The 27,384-nt window shown below is 41.9% G+C and overlaps 2 protein-coding genes across 3 annotated transcripts in view; both read left to right on the top strand.

The window, feature by feature from the left end:
• itpr3 (inositol 1,4,5-trisphosphate receptor, type 3) overlaps positions 1 to 7,370 on the top strand; it is a 44,025-nt gene extending 36,655 nt beyond the window's left edge. The window contains exons 45-61 of the mRNA XM_083894795.1: positions 1,229 to 1,429; positions 1,523 to 1,633; positions 1,717 to 1,812; positions 1,898 to 1,999; positions 2,119 to 2,202; positions 2,313 to 2,423; positions 2,593 to 2,785; positions 3,283 to 3,402; positions 3,500 to 3,675; positions 3,776 to 3,940; positions 4,030 to 4,219; positions 4,312 to 4,410; positions 4,845 to 4,966; positions 5,297 to 5,462; positions 5,554 to 5,714; positions 6,897 to 7,058; positions 7,199 to 7,370. Of these exons, the coding sequence (XP_083750921.1) occupies positions 1,229 to 1,429; positions 1,523 to 1,633; positions 1,717 to 1,812; positions 1,898 to 1,999; positions 2,119 to 2,202; positions 2,313 to 2,423; positions 2,593 to 2,785; positions 3,283 to 3,402; positions 3,500 to 3,675; positions 3,776 to 3,940; positions 4,030 to 4,219; positions 4,312 to 4,410; positions 4,845 to 4,966; positions 5,297 to 5,462; positions 5,554 to 5,714; positions 6,897 to 7,058; positions 7,199 to 7,315 (2,376 nt within the window). The 3' untranslated portion in view covers positions 7,316 to 7,370. The remainder of the gene's footprint in view (positions 1 to 1,228; positions 1,430 to 1,522; positions 1,634 to 1,716; positions 1,813 to 1,897; positions 2,000 to 2,118; positions 2,203 to 2,312; positions 2,424 to 2,592; positions 2,786 to 3,282; positions 3,403 to 3,499; positions 3,676 to 3,775; positions 3,941 to 4,029; positions 4,220 to 4,311; positions 4,411 to 4,844; positions 4,967 to 5,296; positions 5,463 to 5,553; positions 5,715 to 6,896; positions 7,059 to 7,198) is intronic.
• A 6,082-nt stretch (positions 7,371 to 13,452) lies between these two features.
• LOC310931599 (myosin-7B-like) overlaps positions 13,453 to 27,384 on the top strand; it is a 38,002-nt gene continuing 24,070 nt past the window's right edge. The window contains exons 1-23 of one of the 2 annotated variants that reach the window (XM_083894797.1): positions 13,453 to 13,483; positions 14,849 to 14,948; positions 16,449 to 16,552; positions 17,184 to 17,327; positions 17,428 to 17,584; positions 18,576 to 18,603; positions 18,697 to 18,790; positions 18,899 to 18,991; positions 19,279 to 19,342; positions 19,458 to 19,556; positions 20,289 to 20,392; positions 20,506 to 20,644; positions 22,112 to 22,230; positions 22,320 to 22,469; positions 22,638 to 22,808; positions 23,959 to 24,138; positions 24,337 to 24,469; positions 24,545 to 24,615; positions 25,900 to 25,987; positions 26,486 to 26,603; positions 26,700 to 26,823; positions 26,915 to 27,051; positions 27,148 to 27,318. In XM_083894797.1, the coding sequence (XP_083750923.1) occupies positions 14,849 to 14,948; positions 16,449 to 16,552; positions 17,184 to 17,327; positions 17,428 to 17,584; positions 18,576 to 18,603; positions 18,697 to 18,790; positions 18,899 to 18,991; positions 19,279 to 19,342; positions 19,458 to 19,556; positions 20,289 to 20,392; positions 20,506 to 20,644; positions 22,112 to 22,230; positions 22,320 to 22,469; positions 22,638 to 22,808; positions 23,959 to 24,138; positions 24,337 to 24,469; positions 24,545 to 24,615; positions 25,900 to 25,987; positions 26,486 to 26,603; positions 26,700 to 26,823; positions 26,915 to 27,051; positions 27,148 to 27,318 (2,588 nt within the window). In that variant the 5' untranslated portion in view covers positions 13,453 to 13,483. Of the gene's footprint in view, positions 13,484 to 14,848; positions 14,949 to 16,448; positions 16,553 to 17,183; positions 17,328 to 17,427; positions 17,585 to 18,575; positions 18,604 to 18,696; positions 18,791 to 18,898; positions 18,992 to 19,278; positions 19,343 to 19,457; positions 19,557 to 20,288; positions 20,393 to 20,505; positions 20,645 to 22,111; positions 22,231 to 22,319; positions 22,470 to 22,637; positions 22,809 to 23,958; positions 24,139 to 24,336; positions 24,616 to 25,899; positions 25,988 to 26,485; positions 26,604 to 26,699; positions 26,824 to 26,914; positions 27,052 to 27,147; positions 27,319 to 27,384 lie in introns of both variants that reach the window. The other variant, XM_083894796.1, reaches the window with a different exon arrangement.

Genomic DNA, 27,384 nt, shown 5'->3' with positions numbered 1-27,384 from the left:
GATGGATTGATGGTTGAATGAGTGGATGAGTTGGAACAATGTTTGGTGAATGTTTGAATGGGTAGATGATTGGTAAATGGGTGAGTGGAAGAATGGAGTGATGGATGGTTGGATGAGTTGGAAGGATGGATGTTTGAATGGGATGATGGATGAGTTGGAACAATATTTTGTGGAGTAGATAAATGGGTGAGTTGGAAAGATGCGTGGCTGGATAGATGTTTGGTTGAATGAGTAGATGAGTGGATGAGTTGGAACAATGTTTGGTGGATGGTTGAATGGGTAGATGGTAGGTAAATGGGTAAGTGGAAGAATGGACTGATGGATGGTTCAATGGGTAGATAAGTGGACAGATAAGTTGGAAGGATGGATGGTTGAATGGGTCGCTGGTTGGGTTGGAAGGATCGTTGAATGAGTACAGATGAATGGATGGGTTGGAAAAATGTTTGGTGGAGTAGATAAATGGGTGAGCTGGAAAGATGCATTTATGGATAGATGTTTGGTTGAATGGGTAGATGAGTTGGAAGGATGCGTGGTGGTTGGCTGAGTGGGTAGAAAAATGGTGGGTAAATGGGTGTGTGGAGCAATGGATGGACTGATGGTTGAATGAGTGGATGAGTTGGAACAATGTTTGGTGAATGGTTGAATGGGTAGGTAAATGGGTGAGTGGAGCAATGGATGGACTGATGGTTGAATGAGTAGATGAGTGGATGAGTTGGATCAATGTTTGGTGGATAGTTGAATGGATGGTAGGTAAATGGGTAAGTGGAAGAATGGAGTGATAAGTTAGATAAGTGGATGGATGGATTTGGAAGGATGGTTGGCAGATAGATCGGTTGGGATGATCGTTTGTTGGTTGAATGGGTTGATGAAAGGATGAATGGATTAGTTGGATGTTTGAATGGGTGGATGGATGGTTGGTTGAATGGGTTGTAAGGATCGTTTGTTGGTTGAATGGGTTGATGAAAGGATGAGTGGATCCATCAACCATCCATTCATTGTCATCATGGTCATAGGTGATGACCAAGTGGATCCTTGTGTTTGTTTCCAGAACTTCTTCCGATGTCAGAATGTGATGAATGGTTCAATGTGTAGATAAGTGGATGGAATAGTTGGAAGGATGGATGTTTGAATGGGTGGATGGATGGGTTGGAGAGATCGTTTGTTGGTTGAATGGGGTTGATGAAAGGACGAGTGGACCCATAAACCATTCGTTTGTGTCCGTTTCCAGAACTTCCTCCGATGCCAGAACAACAAGACCAACTACAACCTGGTGTGTGAGACGCTGCAGTTCCTGGACATCATGTGTGGAAGCACCACAGGAGGTCTGGGTCTGCTCGGCCTCTACATCAACGAGTCCAACGTCTACCTCATCATCCAGACGCTGGAGACTCTCACAGAGTACTGTCAGGGCCCGTGTCAGGAGAACCAGGTACAAGCACGCCACGGACTGGGGGGGGGGGGAGAAGCCACTGCCGCTGGCCACTGTCATTAACGCCTGTGATTGTGTGTGTGTGTGATGCAGACGTGTATTGTGACCCATGAGTCCAACGGCATCGACATCATCACGGCTCTGATCCTGAACGACATCAGTCCACTCTGTCATTACAGCATGGAGATGGTTCTGCAGCTGAAGGTCAGTCAGCGATTTAAACATCTGTCGCCACCTTTGTCGAGTTTCGTCCACGCGCGTTTGACCTGTTTGCTTCTGGTTGCCAGGACAACGCCTCCAAGCTGCTGTTGGCGCTAATGGAGAGTCGCCATGACAGCGAGAACGCAGAGAGGATCCTGTTCAACCTCCGACCTCAAGAGCTGGTCAGAGCTTCCTTTCTAACTTATCAATATTTTCTTCCTGTTTTATGTCTTCTTTATAACAAAGTGTGTGTCTGTGTGTGTGTAGATGGAGGTGATAAAGAAGGCCTACCATCAGGACAGTGAGTGTGAGGCAGCAGAAGTTTCACCTCGAGACGTCGGACACAACATCTACATTCTGGCTCAGCAGGTAACAGATCATGGGCTGCTCACTGCTGCCACCTTTTGTTTGATCTATGAAGCTACACTAACTGTCGCCTGTCATGTTTTTGTGACACATTGTTTTTTTCCCCGTGTGTTTGGCGTCAGTTGGCGCGACACAACAAAGCCCTGCAGAACCTCCTGAAGCTACAGAAGAAGAGTAAAGAGGGAGAGGAGGGAATCTCCTCCATGGTAAACATCCAACCAAACATCCATCCATTCAGCCATTCATCCAACCAACATGCAGCCATCCGGTTGTGTGTCACTGTTAATGTGTACTGTGTGTGTTTGTGTGTTCCCAGTTGAACCTGAACAATCGCCCTCTGTCTCAGATGTTAAAGTCCACAGCTCCAGCTGTTGTTGTTGAACAGGATCCCCTGGAGTTCTACGAACAGCTGACTGCCCAGATAGAGGTACTGCTAATGCTAATAGCACTCAATGCTAATGTCTAATCTTAAAGGTCAGCGTCATTGTGATTTCTTGAGTGCAGATGGTTTCCATGTTTTTAGAGCTTTGGTTTAACATTAGCAGTTAGCATTGTTAGCTGATGAGCTCAGTGTGTGTCTGTCTGTGTGTGTGTAGATTGTCCGTGAAGATCGCAGCATGGAGCAGATCGTGTTTCCCGTTCATCCCATCTGCGAGTTTCTGACCGAGGAGTCAAAGAATAGAGTCTTCAACACCACGGAGCAGGACGAGCAGGGGTCAAAGGTCACGCACTTCTTTGAGCAAACCTCCTTCCTGCATGGAGAGATGGAGTGGCAGAAGAAGCTGAGGAGTGAGCACACACAACAACACAAACTACTAAAACACAAACTACAACAACACAACCAACAACAACACAACCTACAACACAAACAACAACACAACCAACAACAATACAAGCTACAACAACACAACCTACAACACAAATTACAACAACACAACCTACTAAAACACAAATTACAACACAACCTACAACAACACAAACGACAACACAACCTACAACAACACAAACTACAACACAGCCAACAACAATACAAACTACAACACAACCTACAACACAACCAACAACACAAATTACAACACAAATTACAACAACACAACCTACAACACAAACTACAACTGTGTGTGTGTGTGTGTGTGTGTGTGTGTGTGTGTGTGTGTGTGTGTGTGTGTGTGTGTGTGTGTGTGTGTGTGTGTGTGTGTGTGTGTGTGTGTGTGTGTGTGTGTGTGTGTGTGTGTGTGTGTGTGTGTGTGTGTGTGTGTGTGTGCGTGCGTGCGTGTGTGTGTCAGGTATGCCAGTGTTGTACTGGTTCTCCAGGAGAATGACTCTGTGGGGAACCATCTCCTTCAAACTCGCCGTCTTCATCAACCTCATCATCGCCTTCTTCTACCCGTACGCCTCAGGACAAGGTACTTATACTGCAAATACTGCAAATACTACTGCACACGTCCACAAAGACAGTCTTAACTGTGACTCCTCCCCTTGCTCCTCCCCCTCCTCGGTCAGTGGGAGCGATCGACGACTCCTTGCTGCTGATGTTGTTCTGGATCCTGACCGGTCTCTCCGTGTTGGGCTTGTTCTCCCAGCGTTACGGCCTCCAGCCTCTGACCATCGCTCTGATCCTCAGATCCATTTATCACCTGGGCATCGGAAACACACTCATCCTGCTGGGAACGCTCAACGTAAGACGACAACAATGTTGTGTCGTTGGTCCTGTTTTTGTTGTTGTTGTTGTCGGTGTCAGTGGTCCTGACCACCTGCCGTCTCTCTGTTGTCATCCAGCTCATCAATAAGGTGGTGTTTGTGGTGAGTTTCGTGGGGAACAATGGGACGTTCATCATGGGTTATAAAGCCATGGTAATGGACGTGGAGTTCCTCTATCATCTGGCCTACGTCCTGACGTCCACGCTGGGCCTGTTTGTCCACGAGCTCTTCTACAGCATCCTGGTAAATGACCACCGCTAAAGTTCAGCCGCACGATTCGTGTCTGGTGCTAAGAGAGTTGTTAACGTGTGTGTGTGTGTGTGTGTGTGCAGCTGTTTGACCTCATCTACCGCGAGGAGACGCTGTTTAACGTGATAAAGAGCGTGACCCGCAACGGCCGCTCCATCCTGTTGACGGCGCTGCTCGCGCTCATCCTCGTCTACCTGTTCTCCATCGTCGGGTTCCTCTGCCTGAAGGAGGATTTTATCATGGAGGTCGACCCACTGCCACAGCTGACCACAGGTGACCACAACTACACACACACACACACACGCACACAACTCACAACAACCAACCAACACAAAAACGTGTGTGTGTGTATGTGTGTGTTCCAGCTCCTCCTCAGAGTGGAGCGTCTCAGGATTTCCTGGCCTCGTGTTCGTCAGACGGCGTCAGCTGCACGGCAGAAACCAGCAGCGCCGCTGACGATGAAAGTAAGAGGGCGGAGCTAAAACCAACCACACACTAACTTTAAAGGTGCAACTGGCCATAAAATCCCCCTAATATGTCACAGAGACTCAGGAATAATGTTCATATAACAAACTGAACTCACCAACAACAACAGTACAGACAAAATATTTGCATCAAAAAAAATATTTTGCAGACTGCAAATCATGTTTATGTTTTGAAATCATGTTTTGGCATGTGGCGCCACCTACCGGCGTCTACCAATCATTGCAGTCAGTAGAGTCTCAGCTCCCGTTCAACCACGGGTTGCCAGTTACGTCAGAAAAAGAAACCTTAAAGACCTCGGTATTTTGAATTTGAGTGTAGTAACCGTTTTTGGTCACATTCTTACATATGGCGCCTTTAAACACTTCTTCACATAGAGACTGTTTACGTATGTGTGTGTGTGTGTGCGTTTCAGAGGAGGAGCCTAAATCGGAGCGAGCGTGCGACACTCTGCTCATGTGCATCGTCACGGTGATGAACCACGGTCTGAGGAACGGAGGTGGAGTCGGAGACGTCCTCCGAAAACCGTCAAAGAATGTAAGGAGCGGCCGCTCTGTTTCCATGGAAACCAATTATCAATAGACTATTATGACACTAATCTGATCTAATCTGATTATGACTCATGTGTACATTATGTTCATGACAAGACGTGGTAATAATCAGATTATATTTCAAAAAATAATGGGGCCGATAGTATCTTAAAGGATTTTAGGATTGGGGTTAGGGTTTAACTGTGTGTGTGTGTGTGTGTGTGTGTGTGTGTGTGTGTGTGTGTGTGTGTGTGTGTGTGTGTGTGTGTGTGTGTGTGTGTGTGTGTGTGTGTGTGTGTGTGTGTGTGTGTGTGTGTGTGTGTGTGTGTGTGTATAGGAGCCCCTGTTTCCGGCGCGCGTCGTCTACGACCTGCTCTTCTACTTCATCGTCATCATCATCGTCCTCAACCTGATCTTCGGCGTCATCATCGACACGTTCGCCGACCTGAGGAGCGAGAAGCAGAAGAAGGAGGAGGTCCTGAAGACCACGTGTTTCATCTGCTGTGAGTAGAAACAGGGATGAGGTCAGAGGTCGTGGTCGTTAGCTTCTCTCTCGCTCTCTGTGTCTCTGACGAGATATCGGTGTCGCCGCAGGTCTGGAGCGAGACAAGTTCGACAACAAGACCGTGTCGTTTGAGGAACACGTGAAACTGGAGCACAACATCTGGAACTACCTGTACTTCATCGTCCTGCTGCGCGAGAAGAACAAGACGGACTACACCGGACCGGAGAGCTACGTCGCCCAGATGATCAAGGTGACGCGCAGTTGTACTCGGACATCGCAACTTCCTAGTTGCAGGCAGCAAGTTAGAGTTTGAATGCAGGAAGTTTGAGAAGAGTTTGAAGTTCTGGTCACGACGTCATTTCCTGTTACCACTTACGAGGCAATTGGAATGAAAGAAATACTGAAAGCACCTCCTACTGCTGAGAACCAGCCTGAGGCTCACTGGACATATCTTCAGAAGATGATCACGTCTTTATCTTCACTGTTACACTGACTAATCCAACAGGAAACTGAAGTTTGTAAACCACTCACTCTCCCACACCAAAGTCCATAGAGAAAATCAGTGAGTTTTAGCTCGTGGGGACACAGGAGCTGCTGTGACACCTCTGGTGCTAGCAGCTAATGTTAGCATCCATGCCCAACAACTTATACTATCATTCAGCACTATTTTAAATTCCATATTAGCATGTTAGCATATCCAGTAAATCACTTACTTTGCAGCCTGAGACACTGAACTTCACTCTCAGTGAGGAAAAAAAATGGCTGCCAGCAGTGACGGGGGGGGGGGGGGGGGGGGTCAGATTTTAGCCACTTTACTAAACACTTAGCTTATAAAATCTTTGTCAGTTTAATTCTACAGTATCTACAGAACATGTTTACGTCTATCTCACTCATAGACAGAATTTTCCAACAGGAAACTGAAGTTTATAAACCACTCACTCTCCCACACCAAAGTCCACAGAGAAAATCAGTGATTTTAGCTCACAGGGACACAGGAGCTGCTGGTCTACTGCTGCCTTGTGTGGCCACTTTGTGTCACAGAGGTCAATCTGAAGAACGGATTTCAAACACTGAAGTGACAAAATAAGACATTTGAAGTTAGTGATGGAGGCAGCAGTGGATCAACAACTCCTGTGTGCTGTGATGTTAAAATCACTGATTTTCTCTTTGGACTTTGGTGTGGGAGAGTGAGTGGTTTACAAACTTCAGTTTTCTGTTGGAAAAGTCCGTCTAACAGTGAAGATAAAGACGTGAACATGTGACGTAGATATCGTAGACTTAAACTGACGTAGATTTTATGAATTTTATTATTGTTCATGGGCTTAAATCTGTGTACAAACCAGTGTTGTCGCCCCCTGGTGGACATTCAAGGGAACACAGGCTTCAGACTCTTTGTCTGACGTGTTGTTGTTTTTTTTGTTTTTTTTCTCAGAACAACAACCTGGACTGGTTTCCGCGGATGCAGGCGATGTCCCTGGTGGTCACCGACGGCGACGGCGAGCAGAACGAGATGAGGATGTTACAGGACAAACTGGCAACGACGATGAAGGTGGTGTTGACGCTGACGAGTCAGCTGTCAGAGCTGAAAGAACAGGTACACACACATACAATTTGACCTTTGACCCCCACCGCAAACTCAAACCAGCTCACCCTCGTGGCGTTCCTGAGTCGTCGGGGGTCACGAGAGCAGAACAACAGGAAGTGAACTCCCTCTTACTTCCTGTGTGTCCACAGATGACGGAGCAGAGGAAGAGGAGGCAGAGGATGGGCTTCGTGGACGTTCAGGCCGGAGCCAGCGCTACGCTGCCCCCTAGTGCCGCAGGTGGAAACCACCAGATCTACAAAACATGAAACTCTGTTGATCACACACACACACACACAGCCGGACTGACCGAGTGACATCACAGACAAAAAAACACCGCCACACGATGACAAACAACTGCAGCCACTGGAGGGCGCAACAACACGTTAGTATATACAGCGCTGAGAGAAATGTAGGTTAGTTCGACATGTTGTCAGTTTAATTTAATATATATAGATATATATTAGTGCTGGGCACGTTAACACGATAATGGCGGTTAGCGCATGTCGCGTTTCCATGACGCCTGACCGGAAAAAGACGCGCGTGACGTCATGTTTACGTGACTCCCGATTGTTAAAATGAGTCTCTAAAGTAAACGCTAACATTTAAAAACAGAGGCACACATAGGCAGTACACAGGTACGCTGGTTATTTGTAGCGCTGCTCTTTTCCTTTTAATAAACAGACAGCTCCAGTTCCACTGTAGGCACGCTAACGTTGCTAAAGGAGCTAACGGAGCTAACTGGCAAACGGTGCCTGGACTCCGGTGTCGCGGCACGTAAACATGACGTCACGCTCGCCTTTTTCCGGTCAGTCGTCGTGGAAACGCATCATGAGCTAACGTGCGCTAACCTAGTGCCCAGCGCTAATATATATACAATAATATACAGAGCTTAACAAATGTATTAGATGACCGTCGAAAGCCACAGCCATGTTTTATGTTTCTGTAATGGTTAATACATCATTCTTAAAACTTAAATATAATTATTATTCTTATCCACACATTACAAGTTACTAAGAAAATAGTAAAGCATGTGATTATTTATTGATTAAGATGTCAAATTACAGTTATTTACTTACATTTAAGTGGTTTGAATGTTATGTTTTCTGGTTTTTATGACAGGTGGTCTAATAAATATGTTAAGCACTGTGTGTATATACATAATCATGTAGGTTAACTCTTGCCAGGACCAGAACTGTGACTCTCAGGTTAGCTCAGTGTGTTGTTATTGTTATTATTATTATTATTATTATTATTATAGTTCATATTTAATTATCTGAAGTCCAGATCTGAGCTCCATGGTTCTCAGTTCTGTCACCTTCACGAAAAACCAGAAATAGTAGCCACAACACGTCCACAGACACCAGCAGGGGGCAGCGGTGGACACACGTGGAGGGTCATCACGTTTTTACTCTACAGTGTGTTTTTTTCTTATTCTTTTTTCTTAATAAATGCAATAATTCACTTTAGTCGTTTTTAAAAAGGTAGAAACAGAATTTATTATTTCTACAACTCCCTAAAAAAAGAATGAAATCACTTGAACCCAGTTGTGTGTTTTTATTGTTGTTCTGGGGAAATGTTGTTGTTTTTTTTAAGTGACATCATTATTATTATTAGTTAATAGTGTTGTTGTTATTATTGAATAAAGATATATTTATGGTTTTAATACTGTAATAATGTGCTCCGTACAGACACTGGATTATGAGCTGCTTCTGTTTTCATGCTGTGATGAAGACGAAATAAAAAAAATAGATTTACGATGAAGAATCAAGTACATTTGTTTTGTTTGATAGTTTTACTGTAATATCAACCCTGTGGCCACTTTACCGTAATATATGCATATATATTATAGAGCGATGGGGGTTTGGTGCCTTGCTCAGAGGCATCCCGGGCCCTTGACCTGGGAACTTACGCACACATTAACACTCTTTCTTACAACACTAAAATATATTATATATATATAATATAATATATTTTAGTATAATATAAAAATCAAAGAGCAGCGTCAGGTGTTTGGACCCAGAATAGTTTATTGTTCTCAGCTTATCCTGATGTTTGTCTTATATACTGTTACATTTACTGAATATATGTGTGTGCGTGTGTGTGTGTGTGTGTGCGTGTGTGTGTGCGTGTGTGTGTGTGTGTGTGTGTGGAGTCTCCAGTAGGATTTTGGAGATTTGTTGTGGAGCCGCAGTGGAATGTGGCCCTGGTTACTGCCTGACCAGCCCAGTCACCAAATTGTGTGTGTGTGTGTGTGACCTAATGTCACTGTTCAACGTCATGTGTCAAGTGTTAAGAATGTGATCTTCTGATTGGATCAATACTGTCCAGCTGTTCACTGACACACACGCACACACACACAACAGGAAACTGAAGTTCAAATTTGATAAAATTCAGTGTTTGAAATCCTTTGTTCAGCAGTAGACCAGCAGCTCCTGTGTCCACCACAACTTAAAATCACTGATTTTCTCTCTGGACTTTGGTGTGGGAGAGTGAGTGGTTTACAAACTTCAGTTCCCTGTTGGAAATGTCTGTCTAACAGTGAAGATCAAGACGGGAACGTGTTCTCAAAGATGCCGTAGCCTTAAACTGACATTGATTTAATAAGCCTAGTGTTTAGTAAAGTGGCTAAATTCTGTGTGTTCTTGTACTTGTGGCATACTGAGGACCAGTGAGGGGTTTTTAACCAACAAAGTGAGGTCATTTTTACCAAGTGAGGACATTTTGGCCGGTCCTCACTTGGTTTTCACTGAAATCAATTCCTTAGGTCGTAAACAAGCTGTAGTCTGTTTTTAACTAAGGTCCTCAATTTGGTACAAAAACCCGGTTCCACCTGCAGACATTTTATGGTACTGCACCCAGTAGTTCTTTATGGATGTCATTCATGAAGTAGATATTTGTAATTGTGTTGATTTATTTAAGTGTGTGTATGTGTGTGTGTGTGTGTGTGTGTGTGTGTGTATGTGTGTGTGTGTGTGTGTGTGTGTGTGTGTGTGTGTGTGTGTGTGTGTGTGTGTGTGTGTGTGTGTGTGTGTGTGTGTGTGTGTGTGTGAGACTGACAGCAGGGGATTCAGTGGACTTTCTCTTGGCTCCCGTGGCGTCTCACTGTTTTGCTAAAATAACTTTACAGCATTGTTCATTGTTCTGGGATACACTGGGCTGTGTGTGTGTGTGTGTGTGTGTGTGTGTGTGTGTGTGTGTGTGTGTGTGTGTGTGTGTGTGTGTGTGTGTGTGTGTGTGTGTGTGTGTGTGTGTGTGTGTGTTCGCATGTCCATTGTTGTGAGGACTGCAGATTTAGACCATGTCAGTGAGGACATTTTGTCCTCACTGCTCCTCAAAGTCTCTCTGAAGCTTCAGGACCAGGTTTAAGGTTGGTTTTAAAGGTTTAGGCTGAGGCTGCTTTAGAGTGTGTGTGTGTGTGTGTGTGTGTGTGTTCTCACAGGAGTAGAAGTACAAGCGTGTGTGTGTGTGTGTGTGTGTGACAGGTGGTGTCCTCATATCTCTGGGATTTGCGTTGTATTATTATGGTGTTAACACTGAGCACAACTGCTGTGTGTGAATACGAGTGAGTATTGTTTTGTGTGTATTTTTATCTAGAATCAAATCCATGTCCATGAGTTACATTCATGTCTAATTAACTGCCTGAGCTGCTGTTTCGGTGCTGACATGTCTGTAATTAATATGAATATATATGATTATATTCATGTAGTTAGAAATCAATACATATAAAGACATTTACAGATGAACTAATATATGAGCTGCTGTCATCTTTTGGCACATGAGAGTTGTGTTATTGTTTAATGTTGTTAAAGTCTGGCACAGTCACATCGACGCCATCCTTCACTTCCTGTCGTTACCTGCTGTTCAGATGTCGTCGTCGTCAGATCTCGTTTCACGTGTCAGAGTTTTATTTTTATTTTTTTATTCGCTGTTTCAGCGCGAGTTCACACAGATTACGTCGACGTGTGTTTGTCGTCCGCTCAGTGACCGTCATCGACCACAAGAGGGCGATAATTCAGCCGCACATCACTGTCCACGCACTCTCACACACAAATACTACTGATACTACTGACAATACTGATACTACTGATACTACTGACAATACTGATACTACTGATACTACTGACACTGCAAATACTACTGATACTACTGACAATACTGATACTACTGATACTACTGATACTACTGACACTACTGATACTACTGATACTACTGATACTGCAAATACTACTGATACTACTGACACTACTGATACTACTGATACTACTGACACTACTGACACTACTGATACTACTGATACTACTAATACTACTGATACTACTAATACTACTAACCCTGCAAATATTATTAATACTACAAACACTGCTAATATTACTAACATTACAAATACTACTAACCCTGTACATACTACTAATAGTACTAATCCTGCAAATACTATGAACACTGCAAACCCTGAAAATACCAAAAAGACTGCAAATACTACTAATAATACTAATCCTGCAAATATTACTAACATTACTAATACTATTAAACTGCAAATACTACTGATACTACTAATACTGAAAATACTACTGATAGTATTAACACTTTTAATACTACTAACACTACGACTAACACTACTAAAAGTACTAATACTACTAACTACTAATTCTACAAATTGTACTTATACTACGAACACTACTAATACTACCAACATTATTAATACTATTAATACTTCTAACATTACTAATACTACTAATTACTACTGACACTACAACTAACACTACTAATACTACTAACATTACCACTAATACTAGTACAGTTTTTATAGAAAGTTTTAATATTTATGTGTCCACACTGATGTGAACTTAAACAACATGGAACGCAGAAACAGTGTGTGTGTGTGTGTGTGTGTGTGTGTGTGTGTGTGTGTGTGTGTGTGTGTGTGTGTGTGTGTGTGTGTGTGTGTGTGTGTGTGTGTGTGTGTGTGTTATTATGGGTGTGTGAGTCAGAGTTTGAGCTTTACTCTGTTCTCCAGGATTATAGAGAATGAACGGTAGAGACAACTGGACAGAAGAGAGTGAGAGAAGCAGATGGTAAAGAGATGAATGGATGATGTTAGTGAACAGTTCATCCTGTCACGCCCTTTGTTCTGCAGTTGTTCACATTGTTTCTGTGATGTTTAAAAAAAAAAGAGAAAAAAAAGTTTGTTTTTGGTTGAAAACACGTTTCCCTCAAACGTTTCCAGTTCATTTAAAGACGTTTCAAGTGTCTTTAAATAAACTGATCCAGGGTTTGAGGTCGATTTAACGTGAGAAGAAAAACAAACACGACAAACAACCAATCAGAGCCCAGACAGAAGTCCTGCAGGTGACGGGGGCAGACAGCAGGGGGCGACACATGTACACTTTCCCGTACAGAATTAAAAGTATTGTTTATTGTACTGTCAGTGAATCGTGTGTTCATAACTGTCACACACTGAGTGTGTGTGTTCGTGTGTGTGTGTGTGTGTGTGTGTGTGTTCGTGTGTGTGTGTGTGTGTGTGTGTGTGTGTGTGTGTGTGTGTGTGTGTGTGTGTGTGTGTGTGTGTTGTTTGACAAATCTCATTCATTAAGATCAAACAAACAAATAAATAAATAAATAAATAAATTAGCTACAATTAGCTACTTAATTATACATAACTATAACTATATACCTACACAAACATGAGCATGCTAATTATATAAGCTAACCAACTTTACTTCCTGGTTCCTGTTTCAGTAGCTACCTGTGTGTGTGTGTGTGTGTGTGTGTGTGTGTGTGTGTGTGTGTGTGTGTGTTTGTGTGTGTGTGTGTGTGTGTGTGTGTGTGTGTGTGTGTGTGTGTGTGTGTGTGTGTGTGTGTGTGTGTGTGTGTGTGTGTGTGTGTGTGTTTACAGGTTTGTTTTCACTGATGCTAGCGTTAGCAAAAGCTTTTTAGCAGCTACAAATTGCTAAAACTGCTACTGTTTATAAAATCAAATATGATTTGTTTATTCCTAAAAACACATTTAAAATCAGAAACGTGGAAATGTTTGTTTTCAACCCAAAACCCTATAAATGTAAAATAAGATGTATAAAAAAGAATGATGTCATCCAGAATCACAGAGTGAAGCTTTAAATGGTCAGAGCTAAAGTTTCCCACAGATAAACAAAGAGGATGAAGAGGAGGAGGAGGAGGAAGAACACATGTGAGCTCTACTTTTACCTCTCTGCTTCTTTTTCACATCCCACCGTGACCAGAACAGGCCTTTTATGACCGTCCAGCGCCGACCCGTTCACCAGTCAGCTGCGGCGCTGGAGGTCACATGCTGTGCTGACCTTTACAGAGAGGTTATAAAGTGAAGTGATGCTCTGCTCTGACTGACTGATCATCATCATCGTCATCCTCCTCTGGTTCTTCACGCTGCAGCAGAGACTGAGTCCACGAGTCAGAGCACAGTGAGTAACATGGATCCTTCACATCATCACAGACTTTAACCACTAAAACAGTGCAAATGTGCTTTTATAACCTTCAATATTCTTCAATATTTCATATTTATTTGATTATTATTATTATATTTAGTTTCACGATAAATTGTGTGACTATTGTCTGACAATCGACACACATAAATGTTAGCATAATAATAATATTAGTGGGGTTGATGCTAACTGACAGGTAGTAAACTCACTGAAGTGTAACAGTCATGTAAAGCTCACTCTGCCACACCAAAGTCCATAGAGAAAATCGGCGATTTTAGCTCACAGGGAGCTGCTGGTCCACTGCTGCCTCGTGTGGTCACTTTGTGTCACTGAGGTCAATTTGAGCAAAGGATTTCAAACACTGAAGTGACAAATTAAGACATTTGAACTTAGTGATGGAGGCAGCAACTCCTGTGTCTCTGTGTTGTTAAAATCACTGATTTTCTCTAAGGACTTTGGTGTGGCAGAGTGAGTGGTTTACAAACTTCTGGAACACAGGAAATATTTGTTGTATTTTTACCAATAAAATCTTTGTCAGATTAAGTCTACCATATCTACGTCACATGTTCACGTCTTTATCTTCACTGTTAGACAGACTTTTCCAACAGGAAACTGGAGTTTTTAAACCACTCACTCTCCCACACCAAAGTCCATAGAGAAAATCAGTGATTTTAACATCACAGAGACACAGGAGTTGTTGATCCACTGCTGCCTCCATCACTAACTTCAAATGTCTTATTTTGTCACTTCAGTGTTTGAAATCCTTTGTTCAAGTTTACATTAATGACACAAAGTGACCACACGAGGCAGCAGTAGACCAGCAGCTCCTGTGTCCCCGCGAGCTAAAATCACTGATTTTCTCTCAGGACTTCGGTGTGGGAGAGTGAGTGGTTTTACTAATCAGTTTTTGGATTCTCTACATTCTGGTTTTTAAAGCCAGGGGGGGGTGTTGCTCAGAGTGACAGCGGCTGTCTGACAGTAAATATCAGGTGGTTATATTTACTGTGAGGATTTGTGCTGGCGCTGTGTCTTTGTGGGTGTGACGCTGCGCTGGCTCAGTAAAATAATGCAGTGGGAGCCTGATGTGGCAGCTGCTCGCTGCCTCCGAAATCCTGACTAATGCATGTGAGGTCAGATTTACTGTGAAAAACGTCGGCCATGCCAGTTTGTTGACGTCACGGCTGAGCGCAGGTCTTCGCTCAGGGACTAAATAAAGACTTACAACAGCAGAGGTGTGACAGTCGGCATCAGACACAGAGGTTCAGCACACTCTGATGCTGAGATGACAAAGCTACAGACTGAACCTTTAAATAACCGCGGGTGTCTCTCTCTCTCTCTCCTCAGATGTCTCGCTTCCTGAACTTAGAGGAGTTTGGAGACGCCGCTCGCTTCCTCCGTCTCACTAACCTGGAGCAGCTGGCAGCAAGGGCCCAGGCTTTTGATGGTAAACTGTCAACACACATTTATATCTATCTATAAAGCAAGTTGTGTCTGTCTGTGACAGGCATAGCTCGTGAGCTGACTAGTCTCCAAAACAAAAAGTATCTCGGAATGAGTTGAAATTTACCGTCATAATAGTCGGCATCGCCCTGAACAAGGATGTGTTGAAAATTTTTGCAAACCTCTTAAGGAATAATTTTTATGTTTTTTTTAAATTCAGGAAATTATCCATTTGCCCTGATGCACTTTGACAGTGAGCTGAGTTTCTTCAAAAAAACAAAAAGTATCTCGGAATGACTTGAAATTTACCATCATAATAGTCGGCATCGCCCTGAACAAGGATGCGTTGAAAATATTTGCAAACCTCTTAAGAAATAATTTTTATGAATTTTTGAATTTTAGGAAATTATCCATTTGCACAGATGCACTTTGACAGTGAGCTGACTAGTCTCAAAAACAAAAAGTATCTCGGAATGACTTGAAATTTACCATCATAATAGTCGGCATCACCCTGAACAAGGATGCGTTGAAAATATTTGCAAACCTCTTAAGGAATAATTTTAATGAACTTTTGAAATTCAGGAAATGATCCATTTTCCCTGATGCACTTTGACAGTGAGCTGACTTTCTTCAAAAAAACAAAAAGTATCTCGGAATGACTTGAAATTTACCGTCATAATAGTCGGCATCGCCCTGAACAAGGATGCGTTGAAAATATTTGCAAACCTCTTAAGAAATAATTTTTATGAATTTTTGAATTTTAGGAAATTATCCATTTGCACAGATGCACTTTGACAGTGAGCTGACTAGTCTCAAAAACAAAAAGTATCTCGGAATGACTTGAAATTTACCATCATAATAGTCGGCATCACCCTGAACAAGGATGCGTTGAAAATATTTGCAAACCTCTTAAGGAATAATTTTAATGAACTTTTGAAATTCAGGAAATGATCCATTTTCCCTGATGCACTTTGACAGTGAGCTGACTTTCTTCAAAAAAACAAAAAGTATCTCGGAATGACTTGAAATTTACCATCGTTATAGTCGGCATCGCCCTGAACAAGGATGCGTTGAAAATATTTGCAAACCTCTTAAGAAATAATTTTTATGAATTTTTGAATTTTAGGAAATTATCCATTTGCACCGATGCACTTTGACAGTGAGCTGACTAGTCTCAAAAACAAAAAGTATCTCGGAATGACTTGAAATTTACCATCATAATAGTCGGCATCGCCCTGAACAAGGATGCGTTGAAAATATTTGCAAACCTCTTAAGGAATAATTTTTATGTATTTTTGAAATTCAGGAAATGATCCATTTTCCCTGATGCACTTTGACAGTGAGCTGACTTTCTTCAAAAAAACAAAAAGTATCTCGGAATGACTTGAAATTTACCATCGTTATAGTCGGCATCGCCCTGAACAAGGATATTTTGAAAATTTTTGCAAACCTCTAAAGGTTAACTAATGTAACAACTAACTTTGTTTTTAACTTTGTTCTCCAGGTACGAAGCGAGTTTGGATGCCCGATGAAAATGAAGCGTATATTGACGTTGAGGTCAAACAACTGAACGGAGACAAAGCTACTGTGGAGACAAGGGATGGACGGGTTAGTTAGTTAGTTTGTTAATTACCTGAATTCATTATTAGGAATTAGCTGTTTGTGGGTAAATTTTAATTACTAAGCTAATTCATAGCAGTTACCCAATAACCACTAACTGCAATCAGCAGCTAACTCCTTACAGCAGGTAACTGTCAGTCATTATTATGAATCAGCTAATGTGGTTAAATGTTCGTTGTTAAGCTACCTTCAACAACTAACTGTTAATCGATAACTGCAATCAACCGCTAAAATCAATCAAAATATCTGAAAACAGGTACATTTCTTACAACTAAGGAGTTTACTGGTTGTTAGCTGGTAGCGTTTTGCTGTTTGCAGTTAGCTGTTTGAGGCTAAATGTTAGATGTTTAAATAATTCATAACAACTAACAGCTAACTACAATCAACAGCTGACTCCTTACAACTAAGGTGTTTACCTGTTGTTAGCTGGTAGCTTTTTGTTATTAGGGGTTAACTGTTAGCTGGTAACTGTTAGTTGTTTAGCTAATTCATAACGACTAACATTGGTTCCATTGAATTAATTTCTCTACAACATAATAACTGTATTTAATGTAAATTAAATTATATAAAAGGTATAAATAACAATAAATAACAACGTTTGTGCGGGTGTATGTTTCAGGTCTTGACTGTGAAAAACGACACACTGCAGCCCATGAACCCTGCCAGGTTTGACATGTTGGAGGACATGGCCGTGTTGACCAACCTGAACGAAGCGTCTGTGCTCTTCAACCTGAGGAGAAGATACAGCATGTGGATGATCTACGTGGGTATCTGCTCTGACGGAAAAAACAACATATGACCTGCTCTGTGACCTCTGTGTGACCTCTGTGTCTCTGGTGACCTTCCCTGTGTTTGTGTCGTAGACCTACTCCGGTCTCTTCTGTGTGTCAGTGAACCCGTACAAGTGGGTGCCGGTTTACACGACTAAGGTGGTCGCGGCCTATAAGGGCCGGCGTCGCACGGAGACTCCGCCCCACGTCTATGCCGTCGCCGACCACGCCTACACTGACATGCTGCAGAGTGAGTGACCTCTGACCTCAAACACCAGAGATACATCCTCCTCCTACACTATAAAACTGCCCCACTGGAAATAGGCCAAATATTCTGTAATTGATTTAAATATGTTGTTTTAAGATAAAGAATATGGCCACGCGGTTGGCGTAGCGGTTTGCGCTTTTGCCTTTGCAGCAAGAAAACCGGGGTTCGAGCCCTGGTTGGAACAAGGGACTTTCTGCATGGAGTTTGCATGTTATCATACTTTTTTTTTTTTTTTTTTTCAAAACAAGTTCTTTTTAGATCTGTAGTGACATATACATAAAATTAAATGGGTTTTTAATAATTTGGTACCTAAGAGTTCTCAATTGGCACAGATGATGCCAAACTGTGCCAAAAGAGAGAACGCCCAGACATCTCTTTACTAAAACCTCTGTCATTTCACTCTGCTTCATTTCAGCAGCATCAGACTTTGCACAGCTCATGTCCACATGTTGTTACATGACCTCCATGTGTTTTTAAGCACCTACTGCATATTTTAAAGGTGATATTTGCTTTAAAATGCAATATTTTTTTAGGCGAGAGAAAAAAATCCTTCAGTTATGCTTTGTTCCATGTACTCTGACACAGTGGCATCTACAGAGAAACTTACACCTCTGGTGGAATCTCACAAGTGTTATCTGTAGTTTGATACCAAGATAATCCACACAGAGCTTGTAACTGCAGAGGTTTACTCTATTTAGTTTGGGCATGTCATTTTCGAGCAGGGACTCCAACAAGAGGGTCAGGGAAGAAGTGGTTAAGAAAACTTTGCTTGAGCTAGCAGAAAACTTAAGCTAGCCTGAAAATACATTTCCGACTGCGGTGTTCCTTAAAATGTGACAAAAAATGCCAGAATGTAAGAAAAGTGGTGTTTATCACGAGCAGAGAATTTTTGTCATGTAAGAAAAGTGGACTGAAAACGAGTTTTCAAGAGTTCTCTGAAGTTCTGCTGTTCTTTCTTTGTTCTCCTGCACAGATCGTGAGAACCAGTCCATGCTCATCACGTGAGTCACAAACTCAGTCCTATCATGGACTCTGCTCACTGGTTATAATCACGCTGGTTATTGACTGGTTATTGCTGTGATTTCATGTGTCAGCGGAGAGTCCGGAGCTGGAAAAACGGTCAACACCAAGAGGGTGATCCAGTACTTTGCCATCGTCGCTGCTCTGAGAGAAGGCGTGAAAAAAGGAGTGAGTGTCGGCAAACGTTTCATAGGACGACAAACAGTGTCAGTGTGTTTCAGACGAGAGTGAGTCACATGACCATCTGTGTGTGTGTGTGTGTGTGTGTGTGTTCAGTGCTCGTTGGAGGACCAGATCATTGAAGCTAATCCAGCCATGGAGGCGTTCGGCAACGCCAAAACCATCCGCAATGACAACTCCTCCCGCTTTGTGAGTTTAATGACTGCGTTCCATGGAATTAAAGTCTCGGGCTAGCCGCTGTTAGCCATTTTTAGCCACATCTTACTCTACTGACTTAATACAGACTGATTCTGAACGTTGGATAGTTTAGTGCAGGAATTCTACATCAAATGTTACATCAAAGCTCCAGAATTTTATGCAACGTTAGAATCACACGTTAGTGTCCGGTTTCTCAGCTTGTGTCGTTAACATCCAGGGATTGTTTGTTGAATCTTTAAAGGAAAAGTGAATCTATTCTTTATTTGTTTGATTCTCAGGGAAAGTTCATCAGGATTCACTTTGGGACGACAGGAAAGCTGGCGTCTGCCGACATCGACATCTGTGAGCTCCAATTGAATAAACTTTAAAAATTTTCTTTGTTTTTTATAAACAGTAAACTATTAATTTGTTCACTCATGACTGTAAATTGTGCTGTGTGTGTTTTTTCCTTGATCAGATCTTCTAGAAAAGTCCAGAGTTGTTTTCCAGCAGCCGGGGGAGAGAAGTTACCACATCTACTACCAGATTATGTCCAATCACAAGCCTGAACTGCAGGGTAACTTTGTTTCCACTCTCAGAGCCTGTAACAGCGCCCTCTGTTGTCCACAGTCTCCAAACTCAGAAATCTGGAATGCTCAATAACAGTTTGGAATTTTGGAAATGGTTAGAATCTTAGAATTTGGGCAAATGTTAGAGTTTCAGAATTTCGTGAATGCCAGCATTCTGGATGTTATGTCGCAGTTGCAGTTTGGAAATTCTGGAATGTTATAGTTCTAGAATTTTGGGAATTTCAGCATTCTAGATATTACATCACATTTTGGAGATTTGGGAATTTTGGATTTTGGGAATGGTTAGAATCCTTGAATTTCCTGAATTTTAGCATTCCAAATTCCCAGGAATGTTAGCATTCTAGATGTTACACCCGTTTTGAAATTCGGGAGTTTTGGAAATAAGGATTTGGGGAATTCTAGAATTTTGGGAATGTCAGCATTGTAGAATTTCCTGAATTTTAGAATTCAAAATTTTCGAGAATGTTAGCATTTTAGATGTTTCATCACAGTCAGGAATTTTAGAATTTCTGGAATGGTTCATCGAATGTCAGTGTTGCCTTGAAATGACGAAGTTAATCGCGTGCATGAAAAGAGCCCACATGCCACAGCGCCATCTGGTGTTCACAGTGTCCAAAGCGAAAAGTAATCTTTAATGTTTTGTCATTTTATTTGTATAAAGTTTGAGATTCAAATCTCTTTGTTCTTGTGTTGTTGTTGTTGTTGTTGTTGCGTCGCAGACATGTTGCTGGTCTCAACAAACCCGTACGACTACCACTTCTGCTCTCAGGGCGTGACCACAGTGGACAGCATCAACGACGGCGAGGAGCTGAAACTGACTGATGTAAGAAGCTAACACACACACACACACACACGCACACTGTAAAAACAGCCTGACTAGAAATAGTATTCAATATTCAAAATGTTAACTTAAAATAAGTCCTTCTTTATTTGCAGCACGCCATGGACACACTGGGCTTCACTCCAGAGGAAAAGTACGGCTGTTATAAGATCGTCGGAGCCATCATGCACTTTGGAAACATGAAGTTCAAGAAGAAACAGAGAGAAGAACAGGCCGAGGCCGACGGCACCGAGTGTAACTCAGTTCAACTTTACTTCAATAGCACAACATCACGACATTATCACACATTATCTCAAGGCTTATATTATTATATTATAATATTATAATAATGTTATAGAGAGAAGAGAAACAACAACAACTCACACAATGAGCAAACACTGGACTCTAAGACGTGCAGCATCTGCCTAGACAGGTTGAGGTGAAAGGAAAATTGTGGGAGAAAAAAAGGGAAATTATTATTTCTTTTATATTCTTAAGCTTACTTTAAAAATATATATTTAATTCTGGCTCATTTTATTGTCTTAAAGGTGCATTATGTAATAAATCTAAAGCAACTGGCCATTAAATCCTCCTAATATGTCACAGAGACTCAGGAATAATGTTCATATAACAAACTGAACTCACCAACAACAACAGTACAGACAAAATATTTGCATTAAAAAAAAATATTTTGCAGACTGCAAATCAATGTTTATGTTTTGAAATCATGTTTTGGCATGTGGCGCCACCTACCGCCGTCTACCAATCATTGCAGTCAGTAGAGTCTCAGCTGCCGAGCAAACACGGGTTGCCAGTTACGTCAGAAAACGAAACCTAAAAGACCTCGGTATTTTGAATTTGAATGTAGTAACCGTTTTTGGCCACATTCTTACATATGGCGCCTTTAAGTGTATTATTTCTGTGACCATCTCTTTATTATTAAACTACTGTTTTTTTACAGTGTTGGATCCAAGTGCATAAATCTCTTCTATTCCAACGACAAACCTCAGTATTTTCTATTACCTGTTAGGTATAAACAGTAGATATTCAGAGGCGCAGCTTGTGAACAGGCAGGGCAGGCAACTGCTTGGGGCCCCGAGCTGATAGGGGGCCCCAGACACTCGGAGTCTGAGGGCTGTTTTTACTGAAATGTGCAGTGACCAGCCGCCTCCCCATCCCCCTTAAACAACAATGACATCTCAGTAGTAAACCTCCCTAAAGGGGCCCCACCTCCCTAAAGGGGCCCCAATTCACTTTAACCTGTGTGAAGTTATCGTTCTGCAAGTCGGAAAATGAAGAGGATTATTTACACTGTAATGCATATTTTTTTTACTCAGTTTATATATGTTTTTTTCAGTTATTTACAGTATTTTATTGTTCTATATATTTATATTGTTTCATAATGTGGGTTCTTTACAGTGTTATGTTTTTTTTTACTAAGTTTATATAGTTTTTTAGAAGCTATTTACAGTATTTTATTGTTCTTTACATTTATATTTTCACATACTTTTTAATTTCAAAGTTTTTCCATGTTATTTCATTCATTTTGAAAAAAAAAAATATTTTGAACTCATACATTTTTCGTAGGTGTCATATTATTTATAACATAATGGTGATGAACACTGGTTGGAAGGAAGGGCCCCCTGGGGATTTTTGCTTAGGGCCCCCACAGACTCTAGAATGGCCTCTGTACATATTTGACGTCCGTGTATTTTTGCACAGGTCTCGATAAATCCGCTTACCTGATGGGCATCAGTTCTTCTGACCTGCTCAAAGGCCTCCTGAACCCACGCGTCAAAGTTGGAAACGAGTACATCGTGAAAGGACAGACGGTAGAACAGGTAACTCACGCTTTGACCCGCTTTGCGTGTTCTGATGCTAACTGTTATTGACGCCGTCATCGTTGACCGCTCCTCTCGTCCGTGCGCAGGTTAACTTCGCCGTCGCAGCTCTGGCCAAATCCACCTACGACCGCATGTTTAAGTGGCTGGTGAATCGCATCAACTCGTCGCTGTACACGTCTCAGCCTCGTCAGTACTTTATCGGCGTACTGGACATCGCCGGCTTCGAGATCTTTGAGGTGACGCTTTATTCAGACACAATGCTATATAATAATAATACTATATAATAAAAATACCCTGAAAACCGTCTTTCTTGTTATACGTTGCAAAAAAAACCCAGAACATTTTCGATTTTTGAAAAGATAAAACTCGATTAATCGTGTCTGTTTTTTGTTTTTCTTCTGCAGTTCAATAACTTTGAGCAGCTTTGCATCAACTTCACCAACGAGAAGCTGCAGCAGTTTTTCAACCACCACATGTTCATCCTGGAGCAGGAGGAATACAAGCTGGAGGGCATCGAGTGGACCTTCATCGACTTTGGTCTGGATCTGCAGCCCTGCATCAACCTCATAGAGAGGGTTTGACATTTATATTTATATATATCACAGAGAGAGGAGGGGGGAATCCAGCAGTTCACAAAATGAACAAAAAACAGACTCAAAGATGTGCAGCAGCAGCAGCTGCCCGGACAGGTTGTGGTGAAAGGAAATCAGGGTAGAGAAGAGAGACGATGTCAAAAAGAAAAACAGATCATTTTAGATATTTAGATATTTTTCCTTCCACCACAACCTACCCAGGCTGCACATCTTTGAGTCTGGTTCTGTTCTTGAGTGTTTGTTCATTTTGTGTTTTTTAACCTACTGAGCTACCTGCTCAGACAGATTTAAAATCCACTTCATCAACACAATTTTTGTCTGTTTTCACCAACGTTTAGTGCTTCAAAAATTGCGATCCTTTCAGAAGAAGAAAAAAGTCGTTTTCAGGGATTCGTAGGCCTAAAAATAAACACTTTAAAGGTCACATAGAGTGGTCCTGTTGCACATATATGTGAGTTATGGAGGTCTACTTACATACATTAACTTGTTTTTATGGGCAAAAACCTCCTAGTTGCTGGAAACGAGCCGATAGAAATCTCTCCTCACTGAAGCTCTCCTCAGCCGCGATATTTCAGACTGAAATCTCACACCCAGAAGACAGAACTGTGTTGTGATTGGCCAGCCAGCGTAGAGCCTTCCCAACTGTCTTGTGATTGGCCAATACCCGGAAGTGACATAATGAGCACACCAGCTCTCAGAAGCGCAGCTCCCCCCTCTGGAACGGTGGATGCACTGCTCCTCGTTATCAAAACATTGTTTTAACAGTGAAACACCTCCACAACGGACGTTATTCTTCTTCTGCGGTTCAATGTACGCAACCGGATGTACCCGGACTAGTGCCCGGAGCAGGAGGATCTGCTCTTCAGGAGAACCGGTGTTTACGTAACCAGACCGGGTTTTTTCAGAGATCTCACTGAGCCCGAGATTACAATAAAACACAGCGTTCTCAGCAGTGGCTGAACTGTTTGTTTTGAACCTTCAGGGCTTCATAAACAAGGTAATGACGCAGATACACACTAAAAAACATCGTTAATTGGAACTTCCGGTCTAGGTCCGCTTTAATAAATATTAGAAATAAGAATTATGACAATACCACTGAGCCACAAAGTGACCCCTGACCCTGTGTGTGCAGCCCATGGGGATTCTGTCCATCATGGAGGAGGAGTGTATGTTCCCCAAAGCCACGGACCAGAGCTTCAAAACCAAACTCTACGACAACCACTTCGGGAAGTCGCCAAACTTCCAGAGGCCGAGGATGGACAAGAAACGCAAATACGAGGCGCACTTCGAGGTGGTTCACTACGCTGGAGTGGTGAGCATCAACTTTATATTATTTTTCATTTCATCTCCAAAAGTGTTGTTTGAGTCCTGAAAAGTGTCCATGTTTATCTCAGCGACATGTTCACAGATCAGGATGAATGTTATGTTTATGTAAGACGGTCACAACTGTAAACAGGTAAAGTTCTTTTGGATCAAAATGTAAAAAATGTGTCCCTCTGGTCGACTGCAGGTGCCGTACAACATCACCGGCTGGCTGGACAAAAACCGTGATCCTCTGAACGAGACGGTGGTGGTGCTGTTCAAGAAGTCCTCCAACAAACTGATGGCGACACTGTTTGAGAACTACATCAGCGCTGAGATGGGTAACGAAACAAAACCCACGCACTTTTACTGTCTGTGGAACTTTGTGGTGAACCATTGCTGTGATGTCGTTTCAGCCAGCGACCCCAACACCAAGCACAGGAAGAGGAAAGCTGCTTCCTTCCAGACAGTTTCACAGCTGCACAAGGTCCACATATTATTCAATAGATTGAAATGTTCTTGTCTTCTCTCCATATGTTTGGTAACTACGGAAGAGGATTAGGGCCATAGGAGAAAAATAGGAGGAGTTCTGAGTGTAAAGTCAGAATTATGAGTTTAAAGTCAGAATTATGAGTTTAAAGTCAGAATTATGAGTTTTAAGGTCAGAATTATGTTTAAAGTCAGAAATTCTGAGTTTGAAAGTCAGCATTATGAGTTTAAAGTCAGAATAATGAGTTTTAAGAATAAAGTCAGAATTCTGAGTTTGAAGTCAGAAATTCTGAGTTTAAAGTCAGAATTATGAGTTTTAGAATAAAGTCAGAATTATGAATTTAAAGAGTTTAACAATTATACTGTTAATTTTCATTGGTGTAATATACTGTATATATTTTTTCATAATGTAAATTTTTTTTTAAGTGCAATATATTGTCATTTTTCATACTGTAAAAATTTTTATACTGTAGTTTTCTCATCAGTGCAATATCCATATCCTTATTTAATATCCTTATTTAATAGCTCAGCCTTGTTTCCTTACACTATAAATACCATGTGCATACTGTGTATATTCTGCAGACGGTTGTAATGTACATTCTACATTCTATTTTTAAACCTATTTTTATAGTCAGTGTTAATATCTTTATATATTGTACTTTATAGATTCTATTTCTTTTTGGTAATGCATGTTTATTATTTATTATCCTTATCCTTACTGTCTTGCTGCTGTAACACTGGAAATTTCCCCACTGCGGGACGAATAAAGGACCTCTTATCTTATCTTATCTTATCTTAAAGTCAGAAATTCTGAGTTTAAAGTCAGAATTCTGAGTTTTAGAATAATGTCAGAATTCTGAGTTTAAAGTCAGAATTATGAGTTTTAAGGTCAGAATTATGAGTTTTAGAATAAAGTCAGAATTATGAGTTTGAAGTCAGAAATTCTGAGTTTAAAGTCAGAATTATGAATTTAAAGAGTTTAAAGTCAGAATTATGAGAATAAAGTCAGAATTCTTAGTTTAAAGACAGAACTCAAATATTGTTTTCCTGCGTGGCCCTAATCCTCTTATGTAGGTAACTTCCCTAAAATGTTATTTTATTTAAAATATATTAACATAAATCTTAGCTAAAATGGGGAAATTTTGTAAACTGTTTTTTGGGGACCCTCAAAAAAGCCTCCCGTGACCCATCTGTGCGTCCCAACCCAGTGTTTGGGAACCTCTGGCTTTAAGAACAGAATATATTGTTTTATTTCCGTTTTTATTCATGTGTTTGGACACAGGAGAACCTCAACAAGCTGATGGCGAATCTGCGCAGCACTCAGCCTCACTTTGTCCGCTGCATCATCCCCAACGAGACCAAGAGTCCAGGTAAACAAACAAACAAGAGAAAACTCACTCAGCCTCACTAGTGCCCCCATGTGGCTGTAATATCCACCACGTACCTGAAAAACATAAGAAAAATCCTTTTATTTCGATTCTCATACTAATTATAACAATTTGTCCATTGTATATATATTTATATTTGTATACATTTATAATTGTGTCTGTCGATTTAAAAATGGTCACACATCCACGTCCACTGAGCCACGCCCCCAAGCATGGTCGTCATGGCAACCACAGAAAATAAAATAGACCATTGCGATAGAAACAAGCCAGGTGTGAAGGGTGAACTCAGACCAGTTCAGACAGAAACAATCACACCTGCTCCACGCGTCTGTCGAGTTGGTAAAGACAAACTTCTTCCTCTAGAGGGCAGTGCCGAGCACCAAATTGCGAAATGAACACAAAGTATGGATGAAAGGCTCCGTATAATCGACTGTGACGTCCAAAAAAAATCCATCTAAAGATCTAAATCTTGACTTCCAGGTCTGATCGATCCCTTCCTGGTTCTCCAGCAGCTGAGGTGTAACGGAGTCCTGGAGGGGATCAGGATTTGCAGGAAGGGTTATCCGAACCGGATCATGTACGCCGAGTTCAAACAGCGGTGAGTGCCAGAATCAAACGTCACGCTGAGCTTTTATTTGGTCAGAGCAGAACTCGGGTTCCTGATTCCTGGTCTTCTCGTCTGTGTTTCCCACAGTTATCGCATCTTGAATCCCGCCGCCATTCCCGAGGGTTCGTTCGTGGACAGCAGGAAGGCTGTGGAGAAGCTGCTGGGTTCTCTGCACCTCGACCACACGCAGTACAAGTTTGGACACACTAAAGTAAAAAAAAAACATCAGCTTATCGTCGGGATAGTTCCGCTGACGCAGTGATTTACTTCTTTGACGTTAACGTCGATCTGTTCCTCCTCAGATTTTCTTCAAGTCTGGGATGTTGGCTCACATGGAGGACTTGAGGGACATCCGTCTGTCTGAGATCCTCACCGTGGTCCAGGCCATGTGCAGAGGGAAGCTGATGAGGGACCAGAAGGAGAAGAGGATCCTGGAAATGTCAGTATGAAGCAAAGTTTAACGGTTTGAAAGAGAAGTTTGCCGGCCGATCTTCTCAGAGTCGTGTGATTTTTTCTTTTCTTTGCCTCCGATCAGAGACTCCGCGCTGGTGATCCAGTTCAACCTCAGAGCCTACTTCACGGTGCGCACTTGGCCGTGGATGATGCTGTTCTATAAGCTCCGCCCCCTGCTCAGGAGCGCCCAGGTGGAGAAAGAACTGGCCACGCTGAACGAGGACTTCAAGAAACTAAAGGAGGCGTTCGACAGGTGAGTCCTGGCGATTGCGGCGAGGGGATAACGCGACTCTTTTACGAGTTTTGTTTGTTTTTGTTC

This window comes from Microchirus variegatus (assembly GCF_963457635.1).
Source record: "Microchirus variegatus genome assembly, chromosome: 9".
In the NCBI taxonomy this organism is placed as follows: Eukaryota; Metazoa; Chordata; class Actinopteri; order Pleuronectiformes; family Soleidae; genus Microchirus; species Microchirus variegatus.
Note: the sequence above shows the minus strand (reverse complement) of the source record. Positions and strands in the feature narration are given on the sequence as shown.